General features: G+C 41.3%; 1 protein-coding gene across 2 annotated transcripts in view; it reads left to right on the top strand.

The window, feature by feature from the left end:
- HECW2 (HECT, C2 and WW domain containing E3 ubiquitin protein ligase 2) overlaps positions 1 to 15,477 on the top strand; it is a 128,744-nt gene that overhangs the window by 50,970 nt on the left and 62,297 nt on the right. Inside the window, exon 1 of one of the 2 annotated variants that reach the window (XM_030453896.1) lies at positions 10,436 to 10,741. The exons of the other annotated variant lie outside the window; for it this stretch is intronic. Coding sequence (XP_030309756.1) covers positions 10,702 to 10,741 — 40 coding nt within the window. The 5' untranslated portion in view covers positions 10,436 to 10,701. Of the gene's footprint in view, positions 1 to 10,435; positions 10,742 to 15,477 lie in introns of those variants that run through there. 2 annotated transcript variants of the gene reach the window in all.

Here is a 15,477-nt window from a genome sequence, read left to right as displayed (position 1 = left end):
CATTCAGATTAGTGTAGATTACTGTCTCTGGTGCTGCTGCTTACTGCCCACTGGCTGAGCAGAGCTAAGCTGGCAGAGCATCTCTGCTCCCCAGAGCACAAACAGCTCTGTGCTGGCTGAGCATCCCAAATGGGGTGAGGGAGAGCAGTGAGGAACCCAGAGGAGTGTGTGAGCAGGAGTCAGAGGCTCTGTCTCCTTGGCAGGCAGTCACCTCTGGAGCTGCTCAGTTGCCATGTGCAGCAGAGGGTGTGCTGGGATGGGATCTGTGGGCTGCTGTAACAGGAGAGCACAGCCTGACTGTGCTTTTTGTGATGACTTATTTATGCTCTGGGTTTCCTTGCATTGCTGGGAGCAGCTGAGTTGGCAAGCTTTTCTTTCAAGTTGCATTTAATCCTAGGTTCTGGGTTTTTTTGCTTACAGAGTGCCAGGGACTTACTGGTAGGAGTTAAAAAGAAGTGATGGTGATGTAGCATGGTCCATCTTCCACCCTCCTTTTTTACTCTTCTGCATCTACTCCATGAGAGGTAGTGAAGAATAGGTTGGTAAGTTGCTATTACTTAGGTAATGTCTTTTTACTTGAGCAGCTGCAGACCCAGTTTATCAGGACATTGGCAAAAAATGCCATTTTAATTTCCAGTGGAAAACAGTCTTCTGCTTAGCTAGGAAATCAACCACCACTTACTTTGACAAAGGTTTATTTTGGTGCTCAAGAATATTTACTGAAGTCTTGTAGGTACTCAGCAGAAACTCCAGTTATTCTGAACAAATTGAAGCTGTGATGGGGTCATTGAATATGAATTAATCAAAGAAGTGCTTTTGGCTAAAACTAGAGTGTTTAGATTCTCTAAAGATGAAAAGAGCCTGTTTAAAAGTATCTTATTTCAAAATAATGGAGCAAGACTAACTCATTCCCTAGAGGTCCCACTTGCTCACTTGTCAAGGATCTGAATTGCCACCCAGCCTCACTCCAGTTTTCTTTGTGCTTGGACAAAAGTTGAACAATCTCATTCTGAAAATTACCTTCTCCTAGGAAACTACATCACCTGAAAAACAGGTTGATTCTTATGTTGTTTTTTCTGGGGGGGGGGATTATACATTGGTTTGTATGGAGTGTAATTCCTACCTCCTCACCAAATTCTCCTTCTTCCACTCAGCTTTTTATTATTTTCACGGAAAATATATCAACATTTAGTTTTATGGTATTCTGAAAAAAAAACCCACAAAAACTGTTTTGAGGTAGAATGATTAATTCCCCCTCCTTCCCTCCAGCTCCATGAACTTTTTAGTTTTGCTTTTATTGGTCTGGGAAGTCTCCATGTACCTTCTCACTTGGTGCTTCCCCCAGGAGTAAGCACTAGGGATCTCAAGGGAACTTCTCATGAGGTATGAGGGCAGAAATATATTTAATTTAAATACTGGGGAGATTCACTAAACTATTTAAAGGAATGTGCTTTGTCTTTGCAGAAGGAAAAAACACAACAAAAATGACTTTTACCTGCTTGATAAGCTTTGTAACTGGCTTTATTTTATTTTTGTTTAATTAGCTGTATCTGGCTTTTCAAATGGGCATAAGGAGACTTATGGTGATGGGAAACAAACGTTGTATTCCACAGAAAATATTTCAGGTTCTTTTAGAACTTCCTCCTGCTCATTCCTTCAGAAATCCAAGACTGGCTTATCTTATTGTGTGTGTATTGGATGAATTTCTTCCAGGATGTGTTGGCTCATTTCCTTGAGTACTTCTAAATTTTCTGAATTTTTTTCAGTCACAAGATAGCTGAAAAAGCTCTAAGGAAATGAGTCAACCTCCTGAAATAAATTGCTTACTGGCTAGAGGATCCTGTGTTGAGGATCACAGCCATTCTGAAAATTTACAATATATTCTCTGTTTCCAGAAAGGATTTGGAAGAAAATATGCCAAAAAAGCACCTGAGCTGTGGTGTTAGAAATGTAGTGCTGGCTTTCAGACGCCCAGGTACTGGTGTGAGAGATGTGCCAAGTGCCAGGCAGAAAATCTCTTAGGCAAAATTAAGGATGCCACCAAAATCTGAGTATAAATGAATATAAATCAGTATAAATCTGAGTATAAATGAAGAGGAGCCAAAATGCTGGGTTGAGGACTACCCAGCTTTCTTAAAATAGCCTCCTGGAATCTGAAGGCTGCATGTGTTTCTCTCCTGATTTCACCAAACAATTTGCATTCTGGCTTTGGGGAGCCCTTTCTGATGCTTTCAAGTCCTGCTGTCACCTGAAGTTGGGTGCATTTGCTGTGTGAGGGAAGGCCCAGAACCTGTCCTGCCTTCTTGCAGGGCACCAGGAGTCCCCAGCAGGGATTTTCTCTGCACAGGGCTTTGCTGAGTCACAGAGCTGGCAGCTGACTGACTGGAATCCTACGTAGTTAGTTTAAAAATAAGTAAGAGGGGACACCATTTTAGGGATGTATGTGTCTTATACAGGAGCTATGCAAAGGGCTGGGATGTTGTTTGCTTCTCCAGAATTATGCAGCACCGTGGGGACAGAAATGAGGAGGCCACTGAGCATCATGATTTGGGATTTTCCCTCTGGTGATCCAAACTAAACGTAAAACCAGATGAGCCTGAATTTTTAAGGAAGTTGACATCTGGGTCCAGGTCTGAACTTTGAACTTGAATGCAGCAGTAATTGGCCAGATTGCCTTGCTTTGGTGTGTGACACAGAAAGTCCCTGACACAAGCAATAAACACCAGAGCTCTGAACAGATGACAGATGCTGTCAGCTTTTGAAGCTCTCTGGAACAATCTGAATACACTACCACATTGAGTAGTGCTGGCTGTGATATACCAATAATGGAATAATACCTGATTTTGGAACATTGAAAATACTTTATTTCAGTATTAAATTTTTAGAGGGGATGTTTTGCTTCTTATAGCTTTTCAGGGCTTCATGATGAGCTTAGCTTGTCCTGTATAATATATGAATTATGCTAATTATTAATATCCATCTCTGATCTAAAGTGAATCTTGAATTCTTAAATCAAAAGCAGGAGGTAGGTAAGAGGAGGAATCTGGTCAGAGCAAAAAATATGAAATATTTCTTGCAGCAGCAAAGCATCTCAGCACATTTGAAGTCAAAACCCAGCAATGCCCCCATTAATAATTTTTAAGATATTACAGTGCTTAGGTCTACTTTAATACCAGTTCAGAACAAAGGTTTTAGAATAAACAATTTTCAGGTGAAGAGACTGTCAAGAAGCCTGGAAGAGCTTTCCTGTGATGGCAAAACCTGCAAGATAAGGAATCTGCCATTAGATCTTGCCATGGTGTGGCACAGAGGGGGAAGAACAAGTGGCAATGGTGACAAAGGTAGTGCAGGGTAGGGTGATTCAGCATATTCCTTTCATAGCCTTCCTTAGCTGCTCTGGGTGTGCTCTTTCTGCTGACCTCTTACTCCTCTCTGCCTGTAGGTTTTCCACAGTGTTACTTACCAGCCCTTGGGATGCCTCAGCAAACATACATATATAGAAATAAACTAGGAGGATGCAACTTCAGCTCGAGGTTCTGTGGTTTGTAAAGTAAAAAAGGAGAAATAACTTCTGCAGAGGTATCCACAATGAGTGGGTTTCACGCTTCAACAGAAGCACAAGAGGGAAGCATTGATGCCTGTTTGGGTTAGAACCTGTATTCTTACCTCTTTTTATTAGTGGGTTTTACATTTGGTTTAGATGACTGAAAAGCTGGAGCATGACAGAAGTGCATTGTTTAAATGTAAATAATTTTCTTTATCCCAAACCAGCAGGCACTCTGACTTTCTAATAAATTCCCTGAGAAACTTATTGCTGTGAGATGACAACAATAGGCTAGCTTGCATTCCTGCTTAAACAGATCATAATATTGAAGATAAACTTAAGAAGTAACAGCTGCTAAGGGAATATTTAATCCCACAAGATCCATAAGAGATGTGTGCTGCAGAGACATATTTTATTGACAAGTTTTAGAAACTAGGATTGCTAAAAGGCAATGAGAAATCACTTGGAGCTGGCAAGGAAAAAAAAAACATTTTTAGAAGTGTTTCTGTATTAGATGTGGGAATGGACTTGAACACTGAGAATGAAATGGCAGCTGATGCTGTGGCTCTCAGAAGGCTGGAACAGATTTTTAAGATTATTGATCAGACAATGTCAGAAACTGCAAGCAGTCAGAAGAAAAAGTGCAATCAAAAGCGAAGCTGAGGAATCCAGGGTCAGACTTTCTGCTCCTTTCACTTGGTCTCCACCCAATGTTGAAGGATGCCATGTGGCTGGAAATCCAGATACATTTGTGCCATCTCAGCAGCCCCAGGGTTCAACCCATCAAACCCATTCAAACCCAAAAAAGGTTTTGCTTTTTGAGAAGGCAAAACCCAAACTGGCCTCCAGGTTCCTTAGGTGTCAGCTGCTGGATGCAGGAAAACTCCTTTTTCTGGGCATTTTATCTGTTCTGTGGGTATATTGCATCTAGGGCACTTAAACAAACACTAAGAGAAACAAAGGCTGAAACTGCAGGAGTGTTTGAGTGGTTAAATGAACCTCCACAGGATCTTTGATTTGTACCCTGCACTTTACACCATTGCTAATGATGAATTAATCCTTTTTAAAAATAATCTTATGGAAAACCTTCAATGATTGAAGCTTTCACCTGCACAAAAAGCCACTTGGCATACCTGGCAGTGCACGAGGGGCAGGTAAAACACTTCAGTGGTTTTCATGGTTGCACTTATTCTCCTCTGTGGCCATTAGCAGAATTTGCCATCTGACAAGGGAACAATTCCTTCCCATTACATGCCTGAGAGCTCCCCACAAATGAGATTTCAGCTCATTAGGATACCTGACGTGCTTATGGGGGGATTTAAGAAGAAATAGATACCTTCAGTCTCTTGTACTTTCTTCTGAGTTGCGTACTATTTGTTGAGTTTTAGAAAAGAAATATATTTACTGAATTTACCCTTTTTGTTGACTTGCAATTTACATGTGTACAATTAAGGGTTTTTCTTGAATCTCTTCAGAATATTTGGGTACCCTTCATGAATCTCTTTGGGCCCATGGCTCTTTCCTTGAAAACTGTGACACAAATTGAGAATTGGAAAGTGCAGGCTCTTGCTGAATGACACAGCTCTTGTGCTGATGGGTTCCTTCATTTTGTTGAGCCACGACTGTGAAGTTACATTTCAGGAGTAGCTGCTTGAGATTGGTGTTTGTCTGAATCTTTTTGGTGCCTGGAAGGTCTTGTCTGCCAAGGTGTTGTACACACAGTAGGTGACAGTCCCTGATCTGAAGTGACTCAGCTCATCCTTTGTGCTGTATGAATAATCCCTAACAGTTGCTAAGATGTAAATATTTCTGCCAGGAAGAGGCCTGCTAGAATCCTACTGGAAAAACACACGGCTGCATAATGCACCAGTGAATCCAGGTCAGGTTTATTGCAGAAACTGAGAAATTTGTGGCATTTGTGTAAGTTAGAATGAGGCTTTTAAAAAAATGATTGCTGATTACTCTGACCAATAATAAGTTCTTGCTCTCTAGCATTTTTGAGGATTGCCTGTCAGGTGAGGAGTTTGACTTGGTAAATTTATTAACCTGAAATCTTTGTCAACGAATTGGAGTTTCTTACAATATATCATAATTTTAGGACAGAGGGTGAGAAAAATAGGAAAGAAAGAACAATGCTTGTCAAAAAGTGTCTGCAAAATTTATGACATTTTTTAAAGCACTTGCATACTCAATAATATCATAGCAGTGCTCCTGCAAATCCCTTACAAAGTGCTTTAATTTATTCTGCTGTCTGAGTGACTGGGGGAAAAAGGAAAAGGGAGCAAGACAGCAAAATGAAAGGAACCAGAAGAAGTTCTGTGGGAGGCTGCAGGACTTAGGGGCTGGTAATAAATGTTCTGTGCTTCATGGGCAGCCAAGGTGAGGCATAGTGAGGAAGGTGAAAATGGTGAGCACTCAAACCTATGCTTCAGGCAGTTCTGGTGGAGAGTTGCAGAGCACTCGTTTTCTGAGGATTTGAGGATTTCACAAACAGAAATAGAACAAAAGGCACATGCAGCTTGTCTCAAGATACAGCTCTAAAATAACCTCTGTCTTTTCAAGAGCTCTCCTGGCCTGCTGGGCTTTTCACACGTGTGCGTTTCGGTGATGCGTGTGATGTTTAAAGAGCAGATGTATATTTCATAATGATTCAAAATGGTGTTTTATTTTTAGATTTGCAAACAAAACAACAAAAAAAGTAAAAATAGCAGGCAGTCATCCTGACTCTGGTTGAAGGGTTCTCAGTTTGAGCAGTGGCGTTTGCTGACAGTTCCACAAGAAAAACACCTTTTTTGAAGGGTAACCCAGAGGAGAATTATACATGGAATAGAGTGTATTTAAGGTTGGCTTCTGAGCTAGCAGTGGCTCTCAAATGAGCATCACTTTTACCATAATTAAACCCAGAGACCATTACATCATTCAGTCTAATTTCCTATGTATTACGAGCCAGTCTGTGCAGTCCAAACTTTAGCCTGAACATCCCAATTTCCCAGAAAATTAAAATGCCATTCTCAGAGAGCAGCAGCAGACTGAATTACAACAATCTTATGGCAATTATTCCAAGTGCATTTTGGGGCTATGAAGGGAGGGACAGGAAAGAGACTGACCCCAGTGATAAACTCGACAAGGCTGCCATAACCACCTGCCCCTTCCTGCAGGGATTTCCACTGCTTCCACTACAGAAATATCTGAGGAGGAAAAAAACCAAACACAAACAAAACAACAAGCCACAAAGCAAACCCCCCATTTTCTCCAGGGGGGTACCTTTCTGCACTGGGTATCTGCATACATGACCAGATGCTGAAAGCCCTCTCTGTAAGTGCAGCTGTGCTGGCAAAATTGTGCTCTTGTTGGTAATGTTTATTTATCAACACGATTTATCCGGGGGCAGGATAGGCTGTGTTGACAAAAAAAAAAAAAAAAAAAAGCTTTGCTGGTATCATGTCTTCTACAGCAGGAAGACTTCTGTTGGATTTTCTAGGTCTTCTGGCAAAGGCTTGTGATGGGAAGGTGGTTGCAGATGAAAGTGGGCAAGCTGCAGTCCTCTTCTGAGGGCAGCTCCAGCAAGCTCAGCAGCTCAGGCACTGCCAGCAAACAAGTGCTTATCTGACACCATATAAGGTTGCAGTGGAGAGGAAAAAGGATGAAAAACATTCCACAGTAAACTTAGACTGGCAGATGAACACAGAAAAGCTTAGCTAGAGCCTCTCTTTTTTATTATTATTTATTTATTTTAAAATTTAGCTCTGTCAGTATTTACCCCCCAAAATGACCTTTTACAGTTAATTAGGAAAAATAGCTTGTGCTTCTGGATTTGCTGAATATTCCTGGCCCAGAATAACATGCCTTTAGGATACCTATATGCAGAGGCTGTTTTGTTTTTTTTTTCTTTGACTTACTACCCTTAAAAGCAGGTATCACCGTTAGGCTACAAGGTTGCGGGAGTGTTGGGATGTGTTTGGGGACATTGTGGGGAGCTGAGCATGACAGAGAGCAGTGTACTGAGGAGGAATTGAGATTGAGAAGATTGGTTTGTGTAAGAGTTTAACACAATGTGAGACAAACCAAAGTGCTTCAAAAAATAAAACCAACCCCAAATCCAGAAGATTTCTGAAAGTGTCAAGGGTGAGGCTACAGGAGAGAGGCAGGTTCCCCTTTTCCTCAGGATATTGCTTAAAGCTTTTCTCTAATATTTATAATATGAGAGCCAACTGAGTTAGTGCAGTATGTGAGATTATTGTTGTAGTCCCATCTTCAATAGCCATTGGTGGCCTTGACTACAGATTCCCAAGCTGTGTCCTGCCCAGTGCTCCTGCTTTTGGCTTTCCCCCTGGAGAACAGGCTGTCTCCAGCTCCTGCAGACACCACTTGCTCCACACCATCAGCTGGGAGTTGACATGAGAAATGGTGCAGCTCTTGCCTTAGTGATGCTTCCTTCAGGAGGAGGTGGAAGCATCCCAGACACTGCATTTACCCCCAGACACTGCATTTACCTCCCCACACAGCTAGCTGGATCTCAGTGAACTAAATGGTAGGTGACTTTTTAGCATTTTCCAAAGATGTAGCAACTTTTGAGCAATATTATCAAATATCTCATGGTCTTCATGTCTGAGGGCACGCTGTACCATCTGTTAGAGCTGATGTAGTGTTTTTTTCTCTAGCTTAATGGGTTTTTTTTTGCCTGACATTAGGCCTTTCTTGTAGTATCCAGTGTTCTGTGGGACATGGCAGAAGCACCCAGGTGTTGTGGAGGATCTGGCTTCCAGGTGAGCTGTGGGTGACCCATGCTGCACGGAGTGCTTGTGCCATGGGGCTGCCACGTGTGTGAAACCTGAGGGGTAGGTGGGAATGAAATGCACATCATTTTATGGAGGAGGATTAATAAGATTTTCAGGAAAGAGGTTAAGCTTGAGGTCACTTCCTTCCTATTGTTAGGCTTTTGAATGTTTGCCAGTGAGATGGGTGAAAGGATTTATTTTTATCTCTGAATGCTTTGAATTTCAGTGATGTCTGTGCTTTGAATACAGAGGAGTAGAATTCTGCTTTATTCCTGCCATTGTACTATGTCATAACTCCTTGTATTTTTTTCAGACTATCTTCATATCCTGTATTCTAGCTAACTAATCCTCTGAGCTGCTGAAATACCCCATTGTGTGGGGGCACACAGAGATGCTCTGATCCCCACACTGAAGTGTTTGTGTGTATGTAGAAGGAAACCAAACTTGATAGGGCATTTCTTGAAAAAGAAGGAAGTAGTCAACTTCATGGCCAGTGTCAGAGTAAAGGCTGTGTATGAAAATGAGAGAGAATCTTGCCACTCTGTTGATGTAAACTTCAGTAGCAAAAAGGTTTCATGGTTTAGTGTTTGGTGTGGTTTCTACCTTTTCTCTGCCTCTGCAGCTGAAGTAGGAGTGAAGCCTTAGGGAAATCCAGCTTGCTCCTGACCACCCTGCCAGTCACAGCCAGAAAAATGAGTAATTGCTCTGGCTGAGTAAAGGAAGAGTACAATGAACATCATCAGTGTGTAATCTGTGTGGTATGTAGGGGGTGACAGAGGGCACCTCTGGGAATGGAACCTTTCCTCTTCTTGCCCAGAGTGCAAGAGTTGAGTGGAGTCACACGAACCATAATTTCCTCCGTGTAAGGGAACAAGTTTCTGCTCCCCCTTTTTTTGACATTGGGTCATGCTATTAAATATCTGAATAAACATGATGATGGTCCTTCACTGCTAGGAAGACATCAGGAGAGAAATCTTTGTGTCTCTTGGAGTTCAGAGGGTCACCTTGTAGCCTCTGACAGTGCAGCATCCCCCTCAGGTAGAGCCCAAAGAGCTGCTTCTCTCCTAGGGGAGGCTTTTGGAGCATCTTTTCTACCTTTCTCCACCTCTTATTTTTTTATCCCCGCTTTTCTCAGCTGAAATTGTGTCATACATTTTCATTACTGCCTGAATTAGTAGAGAGACAGCATGTAGTGGAATCTAATAGCTGTCCAGGCAGCTTTTAAGATATTCCAAGACTTCTGTCCTCAATTTTTTGAGGGGTTCATTTCTCTTTTGGCATTGAAGGGAGAACTGTTTCCAGCCACTTAGCATGGAGCAGTGCTTGACATTTCTCTTAGCCCAGTTCTGGTGTTCTTTCCCCTTCTGTCCTTTTGAAAAGACAACTCCTAGAGGTGCAAACAGAAAATATCTTTTCAGATCTTCATTTATTTGACTGAAAGAATTTGTTTGGAGAGCCTTCAAGCCACATGTGAATGAATATTCCCGTAAGAGTTAGTTACTTTTTTTTTCCTGTTTTTTGTTATCTGGTTATCACTGGGAAAAGCAAGTTTTGCTTTGTGAGCTTGAACCTAGTGCTCCACAAGCACAGAATGTCATGAGATGTGTGCTGAGAAGGGCTTGATCTGCAAAGCATGGACCAGATTACTCCTGAAAGACATGTAGGAAGGGCAGCTCTCTGCCACCTGCTGAGGAGTTCCCCTGGGTCAGAGGCAGCTTCACCCCAGCCAAATGTCTCAGAGGAGCCTCAGCTTCTCTGAAATAACTGGATTTGTGAGGAAGTCCTCAGGGAGAGCAAAATCCTGAGTAAACAAAGGCCAGTGAGCTCCTGCTGAGCGGGTTGCTGGGGCTGCCCTGCCGTCATTTCGAGGATTTGATGATCCTCCTGTTGCCATCAGCCCTCCCCACGCCTCCCAGTCCTTCCCTGGACAAGGCAAGGAAGGAAGTGGAGGGAGGATGGGGCTTCAGCATCCTGTACCCTTCGGAGGGGAGTGGCTGCAAATAGCTGAGCTTGAAGGACGTAAGGCTTTACGTGTTGTGACACGGGCTGGCTGAACCCAGATAAACCCTCGAGGAAAGGACAAGGGGCAGAGGGTTGTGTGGGGCTCTTGGGAACTGCCAGGCAGTTTGAGAACATCCTTCTAAACCCCTTTTCTTCAAATGACAAGAGGAAGGGAGAGGACAGACGTGCCTCGTGGAGCTGAGGTTGTGCAACGGTGCTGAAGTCTCCAAACATCATCTCTGCAGCTCCAGAAGGCAACTGCTGTGGAGAGTCCCATTTCTGGCTGGGGACAGGGATGCTATTTGCAGGCTTCACCCTGTAAAACAATTATTAGGTTTTTTTAATTCTTTACTTTGTTAATTGGGCTCGGATGGAGGAATGCAGTTTAGGATCCACAGGCATCCTTTGGAACGGGCAGGTAAGGCTAGGAGGTGCAAGCAAGTGCTGATCTTTTAATTTCAGCTATGTACTGCATGCTGTCTTCCCTAAGAAATGTTTTGATTCCACGAAATGGGATGGGGAATTCTGAAAATTACAGACTGTGCTGTACCTGGTGGGTTAATATTTGTTTGTACTGTAATAACTGGTACATGGTGGATTTTAAATGGGTTGACTTAATGGGATTTAGTAGAACAATTGCTCTGCCTTGAAGTTGTTCACTTACTTACTGGCTTTCCAGAAAAGGAATTAGGCCTCAGGTGATAAAACTTGTCCTCTGTAAATGTGTCCTGATGCAGTTTTCAATGGCTTTTAAACAGATTTTGGTTACTAAGGAGAAATGGATTTAGTTAATTCAGTAAACGTTGTGCTGTTTCTTTTGTGATTACCCACAGATGTTTTAAAGTTGGGTTTTCTTCTAAAATTAAAATTAGCAAAGGTTACCAAAGTGAAAATACAACACAAAATGTGGTGTTACAAACTTTGCCAGTCAGTTTTTTTCAAACTCCACAGTGATGGATTGTTCCTACTAATCTTTGGAATGTTCTTGCTAATTTGACATTTTGGTGACAGTCTGTTTTACTTCGCCTGGAAGTCTGTACTCACACCAAAAAGTGGAGCTGAGGTTTTGGAAGTCTTGCAGTAAAATGCATGTAAATCAGATTTCTGTTTTACCTTGGGAATGCCATCCTGGAGATCTCTTGATGGTTGGCCCAAAATGAAGTTCAGAAATAGCCTTCAATGCAGATTACTAACAAGCCTGTTCTTAAAGACTGAGTGAAATGACAGAGGACAAGAGACAGGGAAAAATAATTCTTAATAATATTATGCTTATGTGAGAAACTGATGGCAGATTGATTAAGCTCAGCTTGAAATAAAATTCTATGTAGGCTTCCTATCTGCCAGCTTCCCAGCTCCTGGCAAGAGAAGTAACATTTAGGGTGATCCCTTATAGGCTTCTCCAGCACAAACACTCCTCTTATTAATTGGGTGTATAACATACATCATCTTCATTGCCCAGATATTTCTTAAAATGCTGAGGAAATCAGTATTTTGACAACCCGAACTTAGTTAAAAATACTTAAGAATAAACAAAACAAGCCCTTCAAAAGATTTTGCATAAAACATCTTCCAGAAAGGGATGGAAAAACAGGGATTGGGATGTAAATCCCAAATGAGGATAACAGAATTATGCAGGGATTTACAGTGTTACCAACACAATTGATCTTTTCTGAGCTAAAGCTCCATGGATTTTTCAAGAGCTGTGAATGAGGATGCTCATGTATGGCAGTGAAAGGTGAAAACTGTGAAACTGTGGATAATTAAAACCATTCAGTGACATTCAGAATCTCTTGAGCATCACCTTCTCTCTGTGCCCTGCATATAAGCATCTTTAGAAGTGTGTTGCAGAAAGAGATCAGTATGCAAAATTGGGAAGCTCTTAGCTTGCTAGAGGGGACTTTAAAGTTTTTCTTCTATGCAGAAGGCAATCTGTGATGTTTCCATCTGTGATCTCTATAAGGCTGCTTTTGTATCTGAAGAATCAAATCCTAAGTATTCATGGAGACAGAACCTAACCCTAATGGCCATGGAAACTGGGAGTCTGCATTGGTAACCATAAAACCAGCCTGTGCACTGGGACTAGCAATCAGGATGTTTTCAGCTATTCTTCCCTGGCAGTTTTTGCTTTTTAACTGGGAGACCACATCTTATTAATTTATTTTTTGTTTAAGCTGTACAAGACTCTGCAAGGCGATGGATTGCAGGTAGCTAAATCCTTTTTTTTTTTACTGAGACAGAAACAGTGACAGCAATAAGGCACAAAGGACAAACCCTGAACTCCCCAGAAGCCTTCTGAGCTCAGGTGCTGCCTTAGAAGGGATTCCAGCACTGTCTTCCCTGGCATCCTTGTGCAAAACTGGGAGAAGCAGCTGGTAAACGAGATGATGGTGCTGAGAAACCTCAGCATTTCTTCAAAACTCTGTAGTTGGTGTGAAGTTCCACAGGGATACATTTCCTACTGTCCACTTTTTATTGTAGAACACCTGTTTTATTGTAATATTGTAGGGCACCTATTTTACTGTAACACCTACATCCATTTATGCAGGGGTCAGGGCTCTGAGAAATAAGTTACTTTCTGTAATATTTTGTGTCTTAAGAATCACTGAGGATGGAAAGATACCATGCATCTTCATTGCTTTATTCCTTTCAGAAGTGTAGACTCTCTGGACGAGATACCAATGCAGTAAGACAGTATTTTGTTGCATATTTTATGTTCTGGGAAGGGATATTTATATCTCTTCTTTGGCCCAGATTCTGGAACAGCTGCCAGTTTCTCAAACAGCAACAATTATCAGCTAAAAGGGGACTAGAAGTACTTAGAATTGAAGTTCCCTGTGGAAAAAATACATATACATATTGTGTGTGTGTATATATATACAGAGATGAGGGGAGTGGGAATTCTGACACTGCTTTTTCTTCTCTCAAGTACATTTGGGGTTGGGTTGGTTTTTTTCTGGTGTTTTGGGGCTTTTTGCACAGCTAAATATTACTGACATTATCACTGTTTAGCTGGGTTTTATTATTGCACTGTTAATAAGTTAATTTTGGCAGTGTTTTGTACTTCAATGTTTTCATGCTCTTTGATTTATTTTTTTTGGTCAATTTTTAGGAAAAAACCCACGAGCTGAGGTTTGAAGCTGTTTTTCCATATACATTAGTAATGTTATTTTTTGCCTCCTGTGTGAAAAACATCATATGAGTAAAAAAACCCAAAACAACAACCCAAAAATCAGCTATTTCAGTGGAAAACCAAAGCCTTCCAAAATAAATCCTGTAATTTGAATTGATTGCTGAGAGGCAGTGGTCTGTCAGCATTTTTCATCCCTCTGTCTCCAGCACCTTCTGTTGCAGTGGCAGTGTGCCTGTGGGCAGTGGCAGTGACTGAGTCTTCATGGCTGCAGAGGAGACCATTCCTTCAGGAAAGCTCTGAAAATCCAGACACTTCCTTTAGTATTGGATTTGGTTAATTAAGGTGTAAGAAAATGTTCTACTTTCTTGTAACTATTGGCCTAGAATTCAAGACTCTTTTTGTGCAGAATCTTTTCTGAAGCTCACTAATGTAAAAATTATCATTGAATTTACTTACTTATTGATTTAAAAAAACCAAACCAAAACAAAGAAAAGTTGTTCTGGTGCCTTAATGTTGGAAATCTCAATGGGAAAGGCACGTTTCATTGCTTGAGATTTCCTTGAACTGTTGAACAAGATAAGAATAATAATTATCAAAAAAGTTATGTTTATGGTTATACTCTACCAAATATCTGACCTGCACAGGATTACAAAGACTCTCTGCCAACTGATTATACTCAGAAATTCAGAAGAACTGGAGAATGCTAGGGGAGGTGGTATTTTGTCATACAGTACATCTTTATTTACCCAGATATAATAAATTAAACCTATCTGTGTTATCAGGTGACTTAATTATTTTATTTTATTACTTTTTAAAGAATCTCTTAGCTTTTGGTAGTGGTGGTCTGGATAACTAAGTTTATATGGTGGACCAAAGCAGGTACTGTATGGATTTGCTGGAAGTTGAGATATATCTCTTGCTTCCTAATAGTGAGGCCTTGGGTTAGGAAGACATAAAAAAATAAAAGGTAAATAAATAACAGTTTTGTTTCCGTTATGGTATCATGGAAGCCACATAAAGAGATTTTCCTGGGGTCAGTGGGATGATTTGCAGGCTGTACTTTCAGACTCCCTCTTTATATAGCTTTGGAAAAAAAAATAAATGGGTGAGAGGGTTTTCTTTACTTTGAGAGGTGTTGTTTTTGTTTTTTTTCTGTAATGAAGAATAGTTTTGCATGTTTTAAGTGTTTGCTGCCTTTGTGCTTGACTTGAGGGTGATTGCAGTTTATGTCTTGTCATGAGGGTTTGGTTTGCTTGAGGATCACAGGGATTAGAAGTCTCCTCTCCCTTTTCATTGTCATTGAGATAACCATGAAACTCTTCTGGACTTGGTAGGCTGTGAATGTAGAGGCTGCAGCAGCAGTGCTGCACTGGGTCCTGCAGAATGAGAAGGAGAAACAGAAGCTGCAGTGCAAGTTACATTTCTGAGATGAAAGGAACAAAGCTGCACTGTTTATTATTCTTGCATAAATAGTATATGGGTTTCTGACATGTAAGTGGGAATTCTGCAACCTTATTTCTGCAGGAGTTCCTAGCAAAGCACTAAGAAAGTGTACTTGAAGGGAGAGGAGCTTAAGCTACACCAGGGGAGGTTTAAGATGGATATTAGGAAGCATTTTTTCACTGAAAGGGTTGTCAGACATTGGAATAGTCTGCCCAGGGCAGTGGTGGAGTCCCCAGCCCTGGGGGTATTTAAAGGGTGTGTGGACCTGGACATGGTTTGGTGGTGAGCTTCCAGTGCTGGTCACAGCTTGGTCTCTTCCAAGGTCTTCCAAGTTTTCATTTATTAATTAATGTTAAAACTGAAGGTTGTCAAGTGCCACGGGTAAAGAGGAGTAAGGATGTAGATTCAAGCAGCTATTATTTTCTGATTAAGCAAATACTGCCTGAATGCTTTTGTACAGAGTTCCACACTTCCAAAGAACTTCTTGCACTGTAAAAGTTAATTTGGATTTACAGCACCTACCTCTGTGTAAATAACCTTCATGTGCTCCCAAGCAGCTTCTCTCTGGTTTTGTCACTCAT

This window comes from Calypte anna, chromosome 7, assembly GCF_003957555.1.
Source record: "Calypte anna isolate BGI_N300 chromosome 7, bCalAnn1_v1.p, whole genome shotgun sequence".
NCBI lineage: Eukaryota > Metazoa > Chordata > Aves > Apodiformes > Trochilidae > Calypte > Calypte anna.
Note: the sequence above shows the minus strand (reverse complement) of the source record. Positions and strands in the feature narration are given on the sequence as shown.